Source organism: Coregonus clupeaformis, chromosome 16 (genome assembly GCF_020615455.1).
Source record: "Coregonus clupeaformis isolate EN_2021a chromosome 16, ASM2061545v1, whole genome shotgun sequence".
NCBI classification, from domain to species: Eukaryota; Metazoa; Chordata; class Actinopteri; order Salmoniformes; family Salmonidae; genus Coregonus; species Coregonus clupeaformis.
In genome coordinates, this window is record NC_059207.1 from 19,785,833 (window position 1) to 19,805,791 (window position 19,959).

Below are 19,959 nucleotides of genomic sequence, written 5' to 3' on the forward strand. Positions count from 1 at the left end.
GCGCAGTTGTCTGTTTTTTTTTTCTTTACACAATCGCTTCCTGTAGAACTTAATTAGTGACTTGCATTGAGCAATAATGAACACTGGAGGACAGCAGAGCTCTGTGTAGCACATGGGGCACTAACAAAACGTGATGGCCATTTACCATCGTTGGTTTCCAAATCCATCATTACCCACAGCATCAATTTCTCCACAGCTATCAATCTTATTTATTATTATGGTCCTCTGTAGCTCAGCTGGTAGAGCGCGGCGCTTGTAACGCCAAGGTAGTGGGTTCGATCCCCGGGACCACCCATACACAAAAAAAAAAAAAAATATGCACGTATGACTGTAAGTCGCTTTGGATAAAAGCGTCTGCTAAATGGCATATTATTATTATTATTATTATTAACATTATTTTTATTATTATTATTAAGTTCAGAGGATCCATGCTCTTCACACCATATGTGATTATAACCTCTTTTTCTTATTTAAATCACCCTTTAGCCTCCCAGGACCCAGATGTGCCAACACATAATAGGATGAGATTCATCCCCAGCTCCAGCAGTGCTGATATCAGCGGTCAGAGGAAAATAAGAAGAAAAAAAACACCCTCCACAAAATCTTTAGTCAACTTTTATTTGTCTGTTCATCAGCTAAAGAGGTACTGCAAAGGGGATAGTGTAAAAAGCTGCAGCGTCCACCATATGTGATACAAGCAGGATACCCTCAAGTAAAGATTGTCCACAATTTCACATTATTAAAGTCATGTAGTTAAAATCATTTGACAGTTTAATCAAGGTCTAAGCCATGCAAAACTATTACATTCAGCGAACTGGAAGCATTGAGCTGTAGGCCTATTCAGAGGCACATTCATAAACCGACTCAAGACTAAAAGGAACATATTCTGTCGCAACAAGCACATTGGATGTAATTATTTATTACTGATATTATTGCTGACTGTTATTTTACCAGTAAAGAATCATGGACTGGCCCAGATGGCGTCTGTCACTGTACATGAAGCCTAATTGGCCTTTAAGAACCTGGTCCCTGGCAATGTCTGTCTGATGTGCTTTTGGTATGTTATTAAAACGACATGAGAAAAGACTTTGCTCTGCTCGGGAGATAGTTTGCACCCTGCAATTCCCAGAATTGACTATGTTATCTCATTGTGTCCCCTTTATAATGTCATGTGACATTGTGCAATGATTCATTTCTCATGACTCGAGAGTATACCATTATGAAATCCAACCATTTTGGAACGTTAGCTGTCATTGAATAGTAGTAACAATGGTAAAAGCATGAGACAAGATCTACGTCCCCAAACGGCACCCTATTCCCTTTACAGGGCACTACTTTAGACCAGGGCCAACAGGGATCTGGTCAAAAGTATTGCACTATATAGGAATTCGGTGCCGTTTGTTTTGGACGCAGCCAAGGAGTTTCGAGTGCTTGATGAGTGCGTAACCTTTTTTACTGCACTTCCTTGTGCATGACTACTCCGGAGGCTTTCTGTTATCAGCTTGATATCAGCTAGGCTGACTACCGTGTTGTCACTGTTCTGAGTATATCTCCCTGTGATGAGCGCGTGGCTGTGCAGATACTAGACACATATATCTTACTGCATTACCGTGACAACACTCCTTTTCAGCTAAATAATAACACACACACACACACACAAATCCCTAAAAGCTGTACTTAACCTTAAACTGTGAACAAACCATTACAGGCATCTGGAAGATGCTGTAAGAAACAGCAGTTCAATGTATACAATTGTACAAGGCATACTGTTGGAAATCACAGCAGCAGTGTTAACAGTAAAACATCATTATATGAGTCCCAGAGACCATCTCCCTTTGACTGTTATTTAGCTCTGGTCCAGGTTGTTAGTGAACGTTCCTCCATTAACACATTCCTTAGTAGAGGAACACGCACTAATGCCCTGGACGAGAGCTAACTGTTCTTATGCTAAGATGTGTATCTATAAATACATTCAAACTCCTGATAGGAGATACTTCCCACTCAATGGAAGATATTCATATCATTCTTCTTAAGTATTTGCTGCAGGAAGACCTATAGCTACTCACATCCAGAAGATTTCTAAACAAACAAAAGGGTTGTGTTTGAAAGAGTCAACAAAATTATAACCAAAAAATAGCTGGCTGCGTTCTCTTTAAGCTATTCTGCTATGCAATACCTGGAATTTCCTCTCTCCACCTAACTGTTGATCATTTGCAGGCATTCTTGTAATGAGTACAGTTGCTGCTTTCATGCAACATACTGTAGGCTTACTACATAACCTTTGCGTTAGATACTGTAAAACGTACTGTACATTAATTTACAGCAGTGACCTAAATGACAAAACCACCGGAAGCTCATTATGTAGTTTGTAGCTAATGGATCTTGATCCTCACTTTTCTCTCCTCACCTCCTAACATGCAGTAAAAGCAGCTCTGATCCGAACGACCAGCACCACTTGTTTAAGTGAGAAGGGTCAGTGTCAAGGCAACTTACGAAAAGTTGCACGCCGCATTGATTTAATGGATAAAAAAAACTATTTTACACATTAAATCATTGGGAGCATACAGTATATAGAGTGTTTCTCCATACGTTTACTATTCTGTTAGTCAACACCTCGCCTATTACTTTGGGCGTGTGTCAACTCATGCTTTTCACAAGGCAGCTCTCACAGTCTACCAGTGCTTTCTGGGGTAGCCTTAAACGCAGCTCCCACAGTCTACCAATGCTTTCTGGGGTAGCCTTAAACGCAGCTCCCACAGTCTACCAGTGCTTTCTGGGGTAGCCTTAAACGCAGCTCCCACAGTCTACCAGTGCTCTCTGGGGTAGCCTTAAACGCAGCTCCCACAGTCTACCAGTGCTTTCTGTGGTAGCCTTAAACGCAGCTCCCACAGTCTACCAGTGCTTTCTGTGGTAGCCTTAAACACAGCTCCCACGGTCTACCAGCACCCTCTGTGGTAGCCTTGGACCTAGGTCCTATTAGGAGTTGGGAGTCTGAGGTGGGGGTGGCCGGTGCTCCGGGAGTCTAGGTACCCTCTTGATGTTGGCCCGTTTGGCCCCGTCCGTGCTTCCCCCCAGGTCCTCACTCTGACCACACAGCTTCAGCGCTCGAGAGATGAACACATCTAGGTCAAACGGTCCCCTTTGCCCCCTGGAGGGAAGAGTCTGTGGGGGCTCATGAATCGATGAAGGAACGGGAGGAGACAAGGGAGAAATGGGCAACAGGGAGGCAGGGGAGTGGGACGTGGCAGGCGGGCTGAGTGTGTGGTCCTTGTCCAGTCCAGGTGACGGCTGTACGACCGGCGAACAGCTGGGAAAGAGTGGGGCAGGGAGGGAGGTGGGAAATGGGGGCAGCGGGGGTGAGCTGTGGTAGGACAGGGGTTTCTTGGGTGGGCTGGGGTACGACAGGGGTTCCTGGGGTAGGCTGGGGTAGGACAGGGGTTCCTGGGGTGAGCTGGGGTAGGACAGGGGTTCCTGTGGTGGGCTGGGGTAGGACAGGGGTTCCTGGGGTGAGCTGGGGTAGGACAGGGGTTCCTGGGGTGGGCTGGTGGAGGACAGCGGTTCCTGGGGTGGGCTGGCGGAGGACAGGGGTTCCTGGGGTGGGCTGGCGGAGGACAGGGGTTCCTGGGGTGGGCTGGCTGAGGACAGGGGTTCCTGGGGTGGGCTGGCAGAGGACAGGGGTTCCTGGGGTGGGCTGGCGGAGGACAGGGGTTCCTGGGGTGGGCTGGCGGAGGACAGGGGTTCCTGGGGTGGGCTGGCGGAGGACAGGGGTTCCTGGGGTGGGCTGGCGGAGGACAGGGGTTCCTGGGGTGGGCTGGCGGAGGACAGGCGAGACTGTGTGCTCTCCACCCAGCGAGAGATCTCCTGGAATAGGTCCCAAGGTGGCTCCTCGACAGGCAGCTCCTCCACGCTGGCCCCTCCACGCTCAGGCCCCTCAGGCACAGGGAGCTGGCTATTCCTCTTCCAGTGAGACAGGTCCAGGATCAGCTTGGGCTCGGAGTAGTGCTGCGGCTTGCCGTCCCTCCACGGAACCTTGTCCAGATGGGAAGGGGAGCCCACTTTGTAGTCACAGGAGTGGCCACAGTCCAGCTCAGCATAAGCCCCGCCCCCACAGGCCCGCACCAGAGAGGAGTGGGAGTGGTCCAGGAAGCGCTCGGCAGAGCTGCTGTGGGAATACTTGCGAGGGTCCACCTGGGCCTCCTCCAACAGAGGGTAGGAACCTGCCCTGGGATCTCTCTGGACCTCCTCCTCTTTGGAGTCGGCCACCTCTGAGACCCCAGGCATGCACTGACACCCACCCTGCTGCTGCCAGTACAGGTCTGATGACAGGCTGGTCTCATACCTGCACAGTGGAAAACAAAGAGCTTGTCAACGAAACATCGACATTGCCATGTCAGTCTACTGTGGTGAAGACCATATTGGTGTTATCTTTAAACTCTCTCTCTCTCTCACTCTCTCTCTCTCACACACACACACACACACACACACAAACAAACACACATAAGCCAATGGGCACAGACGTCAATTCAACGTCTTTTCCACATTGATTCAACGTAATTTAATTGAAATGATGTGGAAACAACATTGATTCAACCAGTGTGCCCAGTGGAAACTTTTCTTTAAAAAAACTTTTCATCAAGTGCTTATTCCCTAGGGCTCATTGTGGGGTTTCTTTCTTTCTTGATGCTTTTACTTTCAAAGTGTGGTGTATCTGTTGTGTACAGCATGTCACAGTTCAGATATTGATATCTCTTTCCGTTTGCATGGTGTTACTGTGCTGTTCCCCCTCAATGTGGCTGCTGCTGTGTGTCTGTGTGTGAAATGTAGCTGACACCATAGAATTCAATAGAAATGAAATGAATGGCATAGTACAATATAGATGTATCTCTGTGGCTGACACCACAGGAGGTTGGTGGCACCGTAATTGGGGAGGATGGGCTCGTGGTAATGGCTGGAGCGGAATCAGTGGAATGGTATCAAATACATCAAACACATGGTTTCCAGGTGTTTGATGCCATTCCATTTGCTCCCTTCCGGCCATTATTATGAGCCATTCTCCCCTCAGCAGCCTCCACTGGCTGACACACACTAGCCTGGTCCCAGGTTAGTTTTTCCTATCATGTCAACTCCTTGTCACTAGTTGACATGATAGCACAAACAGATCTGGGACCAGGCTAGACACACACCTGTCCCAGTGAGAACTGGAGGCCTGGCTGTGGCTGTGGCTGTGGCTGTGGCTGTGGCCGGGCTCCGTGACCAGGCTATCATCTAGCTCGTCCTCTATGCGGAAGGGCTGGGGTGACATGGGCTCGTCCTGGGGACACGAGTACTGCTGCAGGAAGGGATGGGACAGGGCCGCCTCTGCCGTCAGCCGGTCCATGGGGTTAAAGGTCAGGATACGCTCCAGGAAGTCTATGGCTAGTGGAGAAAGAGACAGGAACGGAGAAAATAAAAGGCTTTCAAATGATGTGGGCATATACAGTACCTGGCTGCAAGTAAGGTCATAGAGCATCAGGAAATCGATATTTTATGAATATAAGACATTTTATGAACTTAAGACAATACATTAGTTAGACACATGTGCTTGTTATTTTTAGTGACTACAAATTTTAACAGAAACCAGTTATCCTTTCAGGGAGGTATAGTATAGAAGGCATTAAAAGTTTTCACTGCTCTCCCTTCCCCCCATCCCTCTCACCGTCTGCATCCGCTTCAGGTAGTAGCTCTCTGAAGGACCTCCTGACCCTCCAACCATGGCTGACGTAGGAGGGCATGACCTGCCGGAGGTCGTGATGGTCCTCTTCCCTCAACACAGGCACCGTGTACAGGATCAGCTGCATCTGCTCCAGCTCATGGGCTCCTGCATAGAGAGCAGCGAGGAGGAACCAGGCAGGAAGCAAGGAGGAACCAGGCAGGAAGCCAGGAGGAACCAGGAAGTAAAGAAGCATCATGATTCTAAAACTAGAAAAAGTCATTTTCCTGAAGAAAAATGATGTGCCTTGTGGAAGAAGTTCAGAAGTTCAAATTGTTAAAGGCTAGTGTTGAAAGTTTGAGGATAACGTAGTACTAGAAGTAGTGACTTTTTAAAGACGGGTATTAAGATGGTTGGAGCAGGCTACTGGGAAAATAAAAGTTGTACACTCTCATGACTAACGAGCAGGCTAGTGACAAGGTCATAAGTTGAATTTACAGATGGGACCACACACGAAATATGTGTCTACAGTAAGTAGGTCTGGATAAAAGCATGTGTCACATGACCAAATTATTATTAGAGAATGACACAAAGCCTAGTGAACATCATCAAAATGGTCCAATATCCAACAAATGCATAATGTGTTTGAGTTTGAGTTCTGATATTTGGCAAGCATAATAAGGAGTACAGAAGTAGCTAATCCTAGGGAAATTAGACTTATTTGTCCTGATGGTGGCACTGTGGTGTTATAGGGCTTGAACCCCACCATGGCTGCTTGCAGCTATATTTTTGTTCTGTTTTGCTTCTGTTTAAGTCTCCAAATTATATATTTTTTTCTCACGATTTCAGCCAGTGTAATTATAACAGCAGGGGGAGCTATAACAACACTGTCACAGCGAGACAATAATATATCATATCATGTATACGTACCAAATGGCTACGTACCAAATGGTACACTATCCCCTATATACAGTGCATTCGGAAAGTATTCAGACCCCTTCCCTTTTTCCACATTTTGTTACGTTAAAGCCTTATTCTAAAATTTATTAAATATTTGTTTTCTATTTGGCCTGAATGCCAAGAGTCAAGTCTGGAGGAAACCTGGCACCATCCCTACGGTGAAGAATGTTGGTTGCAGCATCATGCTGTGGGGATGTTTTTCAGCGGCAGGGACTGGGAGACTAGTCAGGATCGAGGGAAAGATGAACGGAGCAAAGTACAGAGAGATCCTTGAAGAAAACCTGCTCCAGAGCACTCAGCACCTCAGACTGGGGTGAAGGTTCACCTTCCAACAGGACAATGACCCTAAGCACACAGCCAAGACAACGCAGGAGTGGCTTCGGGACAAGTCCCTGAATGTCCTTGAGTGGCCCAGCCAGAGCCCGGACTTCAACCCGATCTAACATCTCTGGAGAGACCTGAAAATAGCTGTGCAGCGACGCTCCCCATCCAACCTGACAGAGCTTGATAAGATCTGCAGAGAAGAATGGGAGAAACTCCCCAAATACAGTTGTGCCAAGCTTGTAGCGTCATACCCAAGAAGACTCGAGGCTGTAATCTCTGCCAAAGGTGCTTCAACAAAGTACTGAGTAAATGTGATATTTCCGATTTTTTATTTATTTATGCATTTGCAAACATTTTAAAAACCTGTTTTTGCTTTGTCATTATGGGGTATTATGTGTAGATTGATAAGGGGGGGGACTATTTAATCAATTTTAGAATAAGGCTGTAAAATGTGGAAAAAGTCAAGGGGTCTGAATACTTTCCGAATGCACTGTAGTTCCCTGTCCCCCCCTCTGCCAATGGGCTCTGGTCAAATGTAGGGCACTATATAGGGAATAATGTGCCATTTGGGACGCAGCCCATGTCTTGGATCATTTAGCTTTTTTAACAACTACTCTTATTGAGCTGTGGTCGGATAGAGAACAGACAGACAGGCAAATGGCAATTTCTGTATTATGCAAAAAACTGAAAACATTTACATTTACATCATTTAGCAGACGCTCTTATCCAGAGCGACTTACAGTTAGTTAGTGCATACATTTTTTTTCATACTGGCCCCCCGTGGGAATCGAACCCACAACCCTGGCGTTGCAAGCGCCATGCTCTACCAACTGGTTAGACAAAAAAGACTGTACTGCCCAACAGCATAAAAACTAACGGGCAATACCCTCAGTTTATCCGAATCATGAATCATTCAATCCATATGACTCATATCCTATTCATATCCACACCTCTCCACCTCAACAGACTCTTACCTGCAAAGAGCATGCGTCCTGTTAGCATCTCTGCGAGGATGCAGCCAGCTGCCCACATATCGATGGCCTTGGTGTAGTTGTTAGGGGAGAGCAGCAGGCGCGGAGACCGGTACCATTTGGTCACCAAGCCCTCGGACAGGTAGCCCTGGCCAATACACACAGACAACAGCACACACAGGGTAAGTAAGCTTGACAAGGAAATGAACACCTATGTACATTTTCCTGGCTCATTCGCTAAGGTGTCTTGATGGCTCATTCTCTAAAGTGTCTTGATGGCTCATTCTCTAAGGCGTCTTGATGGCTCATTCTCTAAGGTGTCTTGATGGCTCATTCTCTAAGGCGTCTTGATGGCTCATTCTCTAAGGTGTCTTGATGGCTCATTCTCTAAGGTGTCTTGATGGCTCATTCTCTAAGGTGTCTTGAAGGCTCATTCGCTAAGGTGTCTTGATGGCTCATTCGCTAAGGTGTCTTGATGGCTCATTCTCTAAGGTGTCTTGATGGCTCATTCTCTAAGGTGTCTTGATGGCTCATTCTCTAAAGTGTCTTGATGGCTCATTCTCTAAGGTGTCTTGATGGCTCATTCTCTAAGGTGTCTTGATGGCTCATTCTCTAAGGTGTCTTGATGGCTCATTCTCTAAGGCGTCTTGATGGCTCATTCTCTAAGGTGTCTTGATGGCTCATTCTCTAAGGTGTCTTGATGGCTCATTCTCTAAGGTGTCTTGAAGGCTCATTCTCTAAGGTGTCTTGATGGCTCATTCGCTAAGGTGTCTTGATGGCTCATTCTCTAAGGTGTCTTGATGGCTCATTCTCTAAGGTGTCTTGATGGCTCATTCTCTAAGGTGTCTTGAAGGCTCATTCTCTAAGGTGTCTTGATGGCTCATTCGCTAAGGTGTCTTGATGGCTCATTCTCTAAGGTGTCTTGAAGGCTCATTCTCTAAGGTGTCTTGATGGCTCATTCTCTAAAGTGTCTTGATGGCTCATTCTCTAAGGTGTCTTGAAGGCTCATTCTCTAAGGTGTCTTGATGGCTCATTCTCTAAGGTGTCTTGATGGCTCATTCTCTAAGGTGTCTTGATGGCTTTTGTACAGCTTTCCACCAACTCTTCACACTCACTCATTACAGGTACACTCTTAGACAAAAAGGTGCTAGGTAGAACCATACAGGGTTCTTCGGTTTGTCCCCATAGGGGAACCCTTTTTGGTGCTGGGTAGAACATTTACATTTTACATTTACATCATTTAGCAGACGCTCTTATCCAGAGCGACTTACGAATTGGTGCATTCAACTTATGATAGCAAGTGGGACAAACACTTTTTTTTTTTTTTTTTATGGGGGGGTGGGGGAGGGGGGGTAGAAGGATTGCTTTATACTATGTATAACAATGAAAGAACCCCCTGTATATGTTTTTTATAAGGTTCCTCCTAGAACTGTCTATGAAGGGTTCTACCGAGAACCCTTTTATCTTTGGAGGGTTCTTCCTAGAACCCTCTATGAACAGGTAGAAGCCACCAGCCTTGTTAGCCTTTAAAATGTTATTTATGGCAATACATGACATATATCATAATGCCTTTCTTTGAAGGCGTAGTTATACCCTAACACAGTGGTGTTAGGAATCTCCTGGTTTACAGGCCACATCAGGCCTGCAAGTCACATTATGCTGGCTTGCAAAGTGATGTGTAATTCCTATTGGAGTTAGGATATCCAACACTGGAATTGGTAATCACCCACCACTTGCATTCAGAATGACTGCCAGGGTAGGGAAGATTGAATATTGAGACTACCTCAATCATCTAAACTGGAACAACCATCTCAGTAACAGGTGTATTAAATCCAATTACTAACAGATTGGATTAGTTACTTTGTGTAGCATAACATTCATCAACCAATCAATCTACATGCAAAAACACAGATATTACAGTAAAACAAACAATTCTGAAAATCTCCCTGCAATAGAGCATGCTGGGAAATATTAGATATGGTTCTATGTAGAACCCTTCTTGCCTTCCAAAGAATCATCAAAGAACCCTTTCTTCCAAAAACGGTTCTTAGGATGTTAAAGGTTCTAGGTAGAACCCTTTGACTTACAAAGAACCCTTGTCTTCCAAAAAGGGTTCTTCTGATCAAAACAGTTCTTGGTAGAACCCTATTCCTCCGCAAAGAACCCTATCCCTCCGCAAAGAACCCTTTTGGAACCCTTTTTTCTAAGAGTGTATAGACGACAGTATACTTTTTCAGGTCAGCTACAATGGTTCTAGAAATATATCTAAGTATGGTGGAAGAGAAGGTCAGAGAAAAAGCCTTTTCTGTCATCATTTATTATCCAATTACTGCGCCTTCCTCCTTTGATGTGGTCCTCTAACGCTGTTCTGCCTAGCGACACACTGGTTTCATCTCGTTAGAGCAGCTCCCTTTGACTTTTTAATTTATAACATACATACACATACACACAAACACACACACACACACACACACACCTATCAAGAGACAGCGAGAGATTATGAAAACACAGCCACTCTGGTTCGTGACAATACATTCACAGCAAGCGACCTCTGCAGGCTCTTGAATTGAATGCATTTAATGCATGTCACAACCTGCACAACCCCAGTGCAAGGCAAGCATTGACCTGTCCTCTCTGTCCTTCCCCTCCACTCTCTGCCAATGGATGACGGAGCACTGTTCAATGTGTGACGGAGCACTGTTCAATGTGTGACGGAGCACTGTTCAATGTGTGACGGAGCACTGTTCAATGTGTGACGGAGCACTGTTCAATGTGTGACGGAGCACTGTTCAATGTGTGACGGAGCACTGTTCAATGTTTGATGAGAAGCAGCTGAGACAGCCTTAAAGCGTCCCTACATCCCCCTCTCCCCAACTCTCCTTCATTTCACCCCTCCCTCCCTCTCTCCCTCACCCTCCCTCCCTCCTTCCTTCCTTCTCACCTTTCTCACCTCCTACCCTCTCCCCAATTCTCCTTCATTTCACCCCTACCTCCCTCCTTTTCCCCCTCCCGCTCCCCCTCTCCGTGACTCTCCAGGTGATTAATAATTTGTGGAGTTTGACAGGGTTGGCTCAGCAGGTAGAGATTCAGATGGGCCTCCTCTGATTAAGCAATCTGTCAAATCTCTGCTTATCATCCAAAAGCACAGTTTAGTCAGTCACTGATGATTCCAAAGGCTGAGTCAGATTTACAATGACAGCTGTATGGCTGTATCCCAAATGGCACTGTGTTCCCTTTATAGTGCACTGCTTTTGACAAGGGCCCATAGGGTTCTGGTCAGAAATAGAGCACTTATAAGGGGAATACGATGCCATTTAGGATGTATCTAATGTCTATATTTTTTATTGAGTCTTTAGACAGTAAGGAGGCGTTATTAGGTGTCTTTAGCACTTCAATCAAAGCTTGTGTCATAATGCCAACACTGGCAAAAGAATGGTACAGTGCCTTGCAAAAGTATTCATCCCCCTTGGCGTTTTTCCTGTTTTGTTGCATTACAACCTGTAATGTAATGGACATAGTCCAAATTGTTGAAGTGAAATGAAAATAAATAACGGAAAAGTGGTGCGTGCATATTTATTCACCCCCTTTGCTATGAAGCCCCTAAATAAGATCTGGTACAACCAACTACCTTCAGAAGTCACATAATTAGTTAAATAAAGTCCACCTGTGTGCAATCTAAATGTCACATGATCTGTCACATGATCTCAGTATACAGTTGAAGTTGGAAGTTTACATACACCTTAGCCAAATAGCCTTCCACAAGCTTCCCACAATAAGTTGGGTGAATTTTGGCCCATTCCTCCTGACAGAGCTGGTTTAACTGAGTCAGGTTTGTAGGCCTCCTTGCTCGCACACGCTTTTTCAGTTCTGCCCACAAATTTTCTATAGGATTGAGGTCAGGGCTTTGTGATGGCCACTCCAATAACTTGACTTTGTTGTCCTTAAGCCATTTTGCCACAACTTTGGAAGTATGCTTGGGGTCATTGTCCATTTGGAAGAACCATTTGCGACCAAGCTTTAACTTCCTGACTGATGTCTTGAGATGTTGCTTCAATATATCCACATAATTTTCCTTCCTCATGATGCCATCTATTTTGTGAAGTGCACCAGTCCCTCCTGCAGCAAAGCACCCCCACAGCATGATGCTGCCACCCCCGTGCTTCACGGTGGGGATGGTGTTCTTCGGCTTGCAAGAAGCTCCCTTTTTCCTCCAAACATAACGATGGTCATTATGGCCAAACAGTTCTATTTTTGTTTCATCAGACCAGAGGACATTTCTCCAAAAAGTACGATCTTTGTCCCCATGTGCAGTTGCAAACCGTAGTCTGGCTTTTTTATGGTGGTTTTGGAGCAGTGGCTTCTTCAAAGTGGTAGGCATGTTGTGTAAATCAAATGATACAAACCCCCCAAAAATCCATTTTAATTCCAGGTTGTAAGGCAACAAAATAGGAAAAATGCCAAGAGGGGTGAATACTTTCGCAAGCCACTGTACATTACCATTGATGAGAGATCAGGAGGGCTGATGACAACAGTTGTAATGCTTATTGCCAACCCTCTGCCACAGACTGACAGGCTTACTTTCACTCGTGAGACAAGCCCACAAGTGACTTCAAATGATATGAGCAATTCAATTGGATGTGTCACCTGTCAAATACCTCTCTAGATTTGAGGCTGATGACAAATTCCTGTCGTCTTGTCATCGTTGTGTCTGCTGTTCTTTGCAAGTCTATTTTTGGATTAAACGTTCTCTTGATCGTGGCACTATCAAGCATTTTCTCCTACTCCACCTCACTGCCAAGCAAGAACCATCCCAGCCTCCCTCACGGCTGGCGTGGCATGGCGTGGCATGTGGAGAACCAGAGCTTTCTGGTAGACACTATAATTGTGTCTGAAATGGCATCGAATTCCCTATATAGTGCACTACATTTGACCAGAGCCATATAATCTCTAGTCAAAAGTAGTGCACTAGGGAATAGTGGTGCAGCACTAGTGCACTATAAAGGGAATATGGTTCCATTTCGGACACACTCTGTATTTCTCTCCTCTCTGAATCAACACAGGCCTGTTAGAGGAGTTTAGTACTAAACATTCAGTACAGTAGCTAGGTACACACTCTGTACAGGGCTGTCTGGACTGAGGAGTAGCTGTGTGAATAGGCGTTGTTCTGTCATGAGGGAGAGAGGGCAGGCTGAATGTAAGAGGGAGAGAATCTAACAGGCATTTTCCTGGTTCCTAAAAGGAATGGCCCCAGGTAAATTATTTTACTTCAACGTCCATATTGAAAGGGCATAAAACCTGACGTAGGCTTTGAGGTCTGAAGTAAAACTCAGCTCCCGCCAACGTTCCTCTGACACATGGCACCCAGATGCCATACACACATACTCTGATGATGAGTGAGGTTCCGGGAGGCCGGGGCCAGACGGGGGCGAGACACAGAATGCTCTGTAGCTGGCCCGTCTCACACTCCACTGCATAAGAGCAGCAGAGAAGCTTTTTGTTTGATTTCACCATCCCAGAACACAGCATTGCCCATTGTTATTCTGGCTACACTCTTGGCCAGTCTGTTATTCCTGTCCTGCTCACAGCCTGATTCATCTCTTTTCCCTGTCTGCACCCTGCTGCCCCGTGCTCAGATCTCTGGGCCTGGGCCCGGCCAGGACAAAGCTCCCCTTCACTGGGCCTTCTGGTGCTACACACTGTGTTCCACCACAACAATAAAGCAGCACAGCAGAGAAGTCGACTGTCAGATTAATCTCTCAGAGCCTAATCCACAAAAAAAACAAAAAACGGACAGGGTAATCGTTCAACTTGGGGCAGCAGGTAGCCTTGTGGTTAAGAGCGTTGGGCAAGCAACTGAAAGGTCACTAGTTTGAATCCCCCAGCCAACAAGGTAAAAAATCTGTTGATGTGCCCTTGAGAAAGGCACTTAACCCTAATTGCCCCAGGGTTGCCGTTGATAATGGCTGACACTGGCCGTGAACCCACTCTAGGGGGAGTGGGATATGCAAAAATATATATATTTCCAATTCACACATTTGTACATGGATAAATAGGATAAATATAAGACCCGCCAATTATAATATTATTAATTTGTAACTTAACAGGACATGTTTGGACAAGGTTATGAAAGCTCTGCTTTAGCACTAGCTATAGACGAATGCTAATGCACTAATTTCCAACAATTCAAAGGAGATAATCATCAGTCTACAGGAGCCAACAGACTTGGTGCAAGGATATGTTCATACATGCAACACGACCACACAAAAACACGCTCAAAGAGGCATCTTAATATGGGTGAATGCTGTATCGTTTGGGTATTAAGTACGTTTGTTGTGAAACGTAAAGGTAATGCTAATTTTGCTCAGGTTTCAGCCTCACAGCAGTTTCTGCTTTTGAGATGTGTGCCACAACTGCAAATACAAACAAACTGAGCAAGGAAACCTTATTGTTTGATTTCTAAAATCGGTCTTTGAAGTGCAATGAAAAAGGAAAGAAGAGGCTCAACTCCAGCAGCACTGGCTATAACAGACCTGACAGTGAATTACAATATTTTCTAGATACAGTATTTTGCTCGCCATCAGAGCCTGGCTTTGTCACTCACACACAAGCCCCACTGTAATTATAATTATTTTTTATGAAAGGACACTGCACTAGTCCTTAAAGCAGTCTTCCAGTAGACAAGCTGGGAACTCCCATCTTAATACAGAAAACATCCTTCTCTCAGTGCAGACATCCTGCTGTCTTAAACCAGCCAGTGGTATCCTCATCTTTTATGTCTTCCACTTACATGTAGGGCGAGGAGCTTTTCCCTAGGACTAGAGGCCAGGAGCCTTTTCTGCTCAGGTCACATGGTTAGGAAAAACCCCTGGGCCCTGATTCATGAAGCGTCTTGGATTAGGAGTGCTGGACTAGGATCAGTTTTGCTTTCAGGTAATAATGAATAAGATGACATGGACAGGGGGGACCTGATCCTAAATCAGCCCTAGTCTGAGAGGCTTTATGAAGCTTTATGAATACAGACCCCGGGCTAGCTATTCCCTTCTAATGGCAGCCCACTGTAGTCTCACCTTATGGGAGTAGTGTGGGTCGACGATTCGGGCAAGGCCAAAGTCTCCGATCTTGAGCAGTAGCTGGTCTGTGTTGAGGAACACGTTGGCTGGTTTGAGGTCGCGGTGCAGCACATTTGCTGAGTGGATGAACTTGAGGCCTCGTAGGAGCTGGTAGAAGAGCAAAATGGCGTGCCCACCAGGAAGTGGTCCCTGCTCTAGCAGCTGAGCTAGGTCCGTCTCCATGCACTCCTGGACGATGTACAGGGCACTCAGCTGGGCCGGGTCGCGAGGCAGCGGGTGGCCGTAAGGGCCCAGAACCTCGTGCACGCGCACCACGTTCTCATGCTGCAGACGTCGTGTGATCTTGACCTCCCGCAAGGCATGCTTCACGCTGACCGCGTCACGCATCACCAGCTTCTTCACAGCCACCCGCTGTCCGCTGCGCTTGTCCACAGCGGACAGAACCAGACCAGTGGCCCCGCTGCCCAGGGGCCGGGGGTCTATGAAGTGTCCCCCCAGGTCAAAGCCGTGGAGGAACAGTGGGGAGTCCTGTTTTGCCATGGCTCAGCTGACACTGGTTATTGCATGATGAGGTCTAGAAATCAGAAAGGATCATTCATGATTGGATAACAAAGCAAATAAAAGGACTGGAATCAAACATACACATACTGTAGGTAAATAATCCGTAAAATGGTCATGACTTTATATTGAAATGTATTTATGTAATAGCACAGATAATAGATCAATATGAATGTTGTATTCTATTTTCTATTATTATCTAGACTACCAGTAAAAAGTTTGGACACACTTACTCATTCAAGGGTTTTTCTTTATTTTTACTATTTTCTACATTGTAAAATAATAGTGAAGACATCAAAACTATGAAATAACACATATGGAATCATGTAGTAACCAAAAAAGTGTTAAAAATAGCCACCCTTTGCTTTGATGACAGCTTTGCACACTCTTGGCATTCTCTCAACCAGCTTATGAGGTAGTCACCTGGAATGCATTTCAATTAACAGGTGTGCCTTCTTAAAAATTAATTTGTGGAATTTCTTTCCTTCTTAATGTGTTTGAGCCAATCTGTTGTGTTGTGACAAGGTAGTGGGGTATACAGAAGATAGCCCTATTTGGTAAAACACCAAATCCATATTATGGCAAGAACAGCTCAAATAAGCAAAGAGAAACGACAGTCCATCATTACTTTAAGACATGAAGGTCAGTCAATATGTAAAATGTCAAGGACTTTGAAAGTTTCTTCAAGTGCAGTCGCAAAAACCATCAAGCGCAATGATGAAATTGGCTCTCATGAGGACCGCCACAGGAATGGATGACCAAGAGTTACCTCTGCTGCAGAGATAAGTTCATTAGACTTACCAGCCTCAGAAATTGCAGCCCAAATAAATGATTCACAGAGTTCAAGTCACAGACACATCTCAACATCAACTGTTCAGATGGGACTGTGTGAATCAGGCCTTCATGGTCAAATTGTTGCAAAGATACCACTACTAAAGGACACCAATAATAAGAAGATACCTGCTTGGGCCAAGAAACACGATCAATGGACATTAGACCGGTGGAATTGTGTCCTTTGGTCTGTGTAAGGGCTATTTTACCAAGAAGTAGAGTGATGGAGTGCTGCATCAGATGACCTGGACTCCACAATCCCCCGACCTCAACCCAATTGAGAGGGTTTAGGATGAGTCGGACGGCAGAGTGAAGGAGAAGCAGCCAACAAGTGCTCAGCATATGTGGGAACTCATTCAAGACTGTTGGAAAAGCATTCCAGGTGAAGCTGGTTGAGAGAATGCCAAGAGTGTGCAAAGGTGTCATCAAGGCAAAGGGTGGCTATTTGAAGAATCTCAAATATAAAATATATTTTGATTTGTTTAACACTTTTTTGGTTACTACATGATTCCATATGTGTTATTTCATAGGTTTGATGTCTTCACTATTATTCTACAATGTAGAAAATAGTAAAAATAAAGAAAAACCTTTGAATGAGTAGGTGTGTCCAAACTTTTGACTGGTACTGTATATTATTATTATTATCACTGCATTGTTGGGAAAGAGCTCTCAAGGTAAGAATTTCACTGTACTGTTTTACACCTGTTGTATCCTGTGCATGTGGCGAAACTTGAATATGCATGGGTTTGATTGCAATTACACTTTTCCTGGAATGAGCTCCATAGAATTTTGAGTGTATCACTCTTGAACGAAGTGTAAATAAATAGGTATACAGTAGCTCCATCTACCTCATATCAGATTCAGTGGAGCAAGTAACGAGACAACTCTACACCATGGTGCAGGGCAAGTGTTGTCATAGCAACACCCCACCGTCTGTGCCTGCTACAGATAGATGGACGGCAGAGGCAGACTGGTCTCCGATCCTAGCGGAGCTCAAGTCCCGCTGGAGAAATGAGTTGAGTTACATTCACAGAGATTGTAGAGGATCCTGCTCTTCCCGTAGCAGTCTGTCAGTCAGTCGGCCGCCCCGACCATTCAGTCCCTCCCTGGTCGCTGTTCCCAGACTCCCCACTCAGTCTCGGTTTTGTGGCATTGAGTTAATGAGTGTCCGTGTAATCCCTCAGTAATCTACCAGCCGGCCGCCTCGTGCCTGTGGAGCTGTAGCTTGACTCCCTCTGGACTGGACACAGCTATTGGCCACCATCACATACCTGCTGTTTCTGTGACGAGGGGCGAGATAAATCAAGTTACACATGAAATGCAAAGAAGATATTATGTGCCACATTTCAATATGAACTGGTGATAAAACGTTGTCTCCCATTCACACTCTGTTAATTTTGCCACATTACTCCTACTTGGTGTCATTTTATTGTTACCTGTGGATCTAATGTAATAGCTGCAATGAACAGATATAGCATATGCTGCATAGCCTAGTGGGAGAATAATCTAGACATCACCAGAAAGTCTATTTTAATATAAATATTTTGTATATTCAAATGAATTAATAGCTATATATGATATAATGATAACTAGGACTTTAAGATAACTACTGGGGTACAATATGTCATAGGCCAAACATCTGTTATTGTGTTAAATCAGTTGACATTTGAGGCCCAGATATTTATGAAATGAATGTGCTCCAATTGGACATTTAAGTATATAGCTACTCAGTTCCAACCTAGCAAATGCGCTGAAGAATGCCGCTTTGCTATAGCCTACTATCACAAATGTAGACTTCAGTCTTTTACCACATAATAATAGTGATCTTTCAGTAAAAGACACAATTAATATGCTCTTGTTCTATGCAAGTTTTATGCTATATGTTCTTTATTGTTCTATGCTATTTTTCCCTCTATGGAAACGAGGATATTGACACTGGATCTACTGGAAGGTATAGAGGGTATTGGCTAACTTTATAAATGACGTATAGGGTGATGGATGTGACGCCTGCTGTGCGCGCTGACCTTTATTTCATACTTCTGGCGTTATGTAACATGTATAATGCCTGAAAAACATAGATGATTGAGGCATTCGAATGTTTATTAGCCAGTTGTAAATAGCCTGTAGATCCATAAGCAGTAGAAGTAGTCGTTATTGTAACCTGTGTGAAAGAAACACTAGTATGAGAGAAAATGTGGGGAAATGTTCAGTTGCCGGTTGTTATTCCATGTTCTATTTTATTTATTTATTATAGCCTTATTATAATATTACGGTCCATTTAAAAAATGTATACATTTTCTCAGTGATAGTCTAGGCTACTGTAGCACAATGCACCGATCTGTGTCTGCCTTTGTGTGTGGTTGTGGCTACATTGTAACGACCCTATCGCAACAAAAACATTCAAAACCCCTAAAGATAAAAAAAGAAGATGCAGTAAAACTAGTCATGAAAACATCTGATGCACATGGGCCAGTGAGTAGCCTATTGCTCAGCAAGTTTAGCGTTATCTTTACATCTATCGGCCCATCCATTGTGAAAACTACAAAGGCACAAGATATCACAACACAACGAGAGCACTTACCATATTAACATATGCCGCGGTGAACATAGCAACCTTTCACACAAAAAAAGAATGCGTGTTTTTGGCAGTCTATTTGACTGTCAAAAATAAAGCAAAACATAACATATTTGATTCATTTTTGTTAATGAATCAGCCAGCGGGACTGTACCCGTATCCGTGATTGTGGTTATATTAGCCTACCTAGCAATCCGCTGCAACGTAAATAATGTATTTAGAAGAACAGGCTAGGCTACCACTCTTTCCGATCTGTTCCAGTAGTCTACACAGCCAGTAAGCAAAGACGGACAAAAGCTGCACCATGAATGATTGAGTGTTCCTCTGCGCTCTTCTTCTTTCGGTAAGCCGGCCTATAGGCTACTTCTCACACCGAGCGTTGTATTACCTCTTCTAAAAAAAAAAAAACTCCACCACTGCGCCCCCCCCGATATGACGTCACGCTCGCAGCCGTCAATCAAAGTGTCTGACACCTGCTGAAGCCTGAAGTGCCAAATGGGCCTAAGAGAAAAAAAACCTGCTCTTCTAATAATAATTAGGGAATAGTTTATTTTTGCACTCTATTCAATGGCATTTGTGTCCTTAGTCCTTTTGCAACAGCTAATGGGGATCCTAATAAAATACCAAAAATACCATGCCAATGCTACCTAGAATAGAATAGAATAGAAACGCCACTCACTTTTCTCCTATGCTCTCACTTAGCGATTCCTTCAGTCAATCATTCAGTTATACCAGAAGGAGCACCAGCTCAGAACGTAGCTGGTTAACTAACTTATTTTGTGAGGTGAGCGACCTGTGTGACATACTGGTCACACACAAGGTTAAGAAAAATAGAGGCTCCTGTTCCATCTGTTTTGGGGTGAAATAGGTCAGTGTTTTCCAAATTAGGGGTCGCCTTGAAAATGGGGTTGCGAGAGGAACTCTGAAATAAAAAATAAAAAAATGTGCTTGGTTCACAGAACCGAGATTATGTCAGTTGTA

At 44.7% G+C, this 19,959-nt stretch overlaps 1 protein-coding gene and 1 long non-coding RNA gene across 2 annotated transcripts in view; one reads left to right on the forward strand and one right to left on the reverse strand.

The window, feature by feature from the left end:
- The window catches only part of LOC121584388, a 5,397-nt gene extending 4,311 nt beyond the window's left edge, over positions 1–1,086 (forward strand). The window contains exon 2 of the long non-coding RNA XR_006003706.1: positions 487–1,086. This is a non-coding gene — a long non-coding RNA (uncharacterized LOC121584388). The remainder of the gene's footprint in view (positions 1–486) is intronic.
- LOC121584384 (mitogen-activated protein kinase 4) lies at positions 603–19,439 on the reverse strand. The gene is made up of 7 exons (XM_041900223.2): positions 18,985–19,439; positions 17,252–17,683; positions 15,012–15,588; positions 7,948–8,092; positions 5,696–5,857; positions 5,184–5,415; positions 603–4,339 (listed from the first exon to the last, which is right to left on the reverse strand). The coding sequence occupies exons 3-7, from the start codon at positions 15,552–15,554 to the stop codon at positions 2,977–2,979; spliced, it is 2,445 nt and encodes an 814-aa protein (XP_041756157.2). The 5' UTR covers positions 15,555–15,588; positions 17,252–17,683; positions 18,985–19,439; the 3' UTR covers positions 603–2,976.
- Between the last annotated feature and the right edge of the window lie 520 nt (positions 19,440–19,959).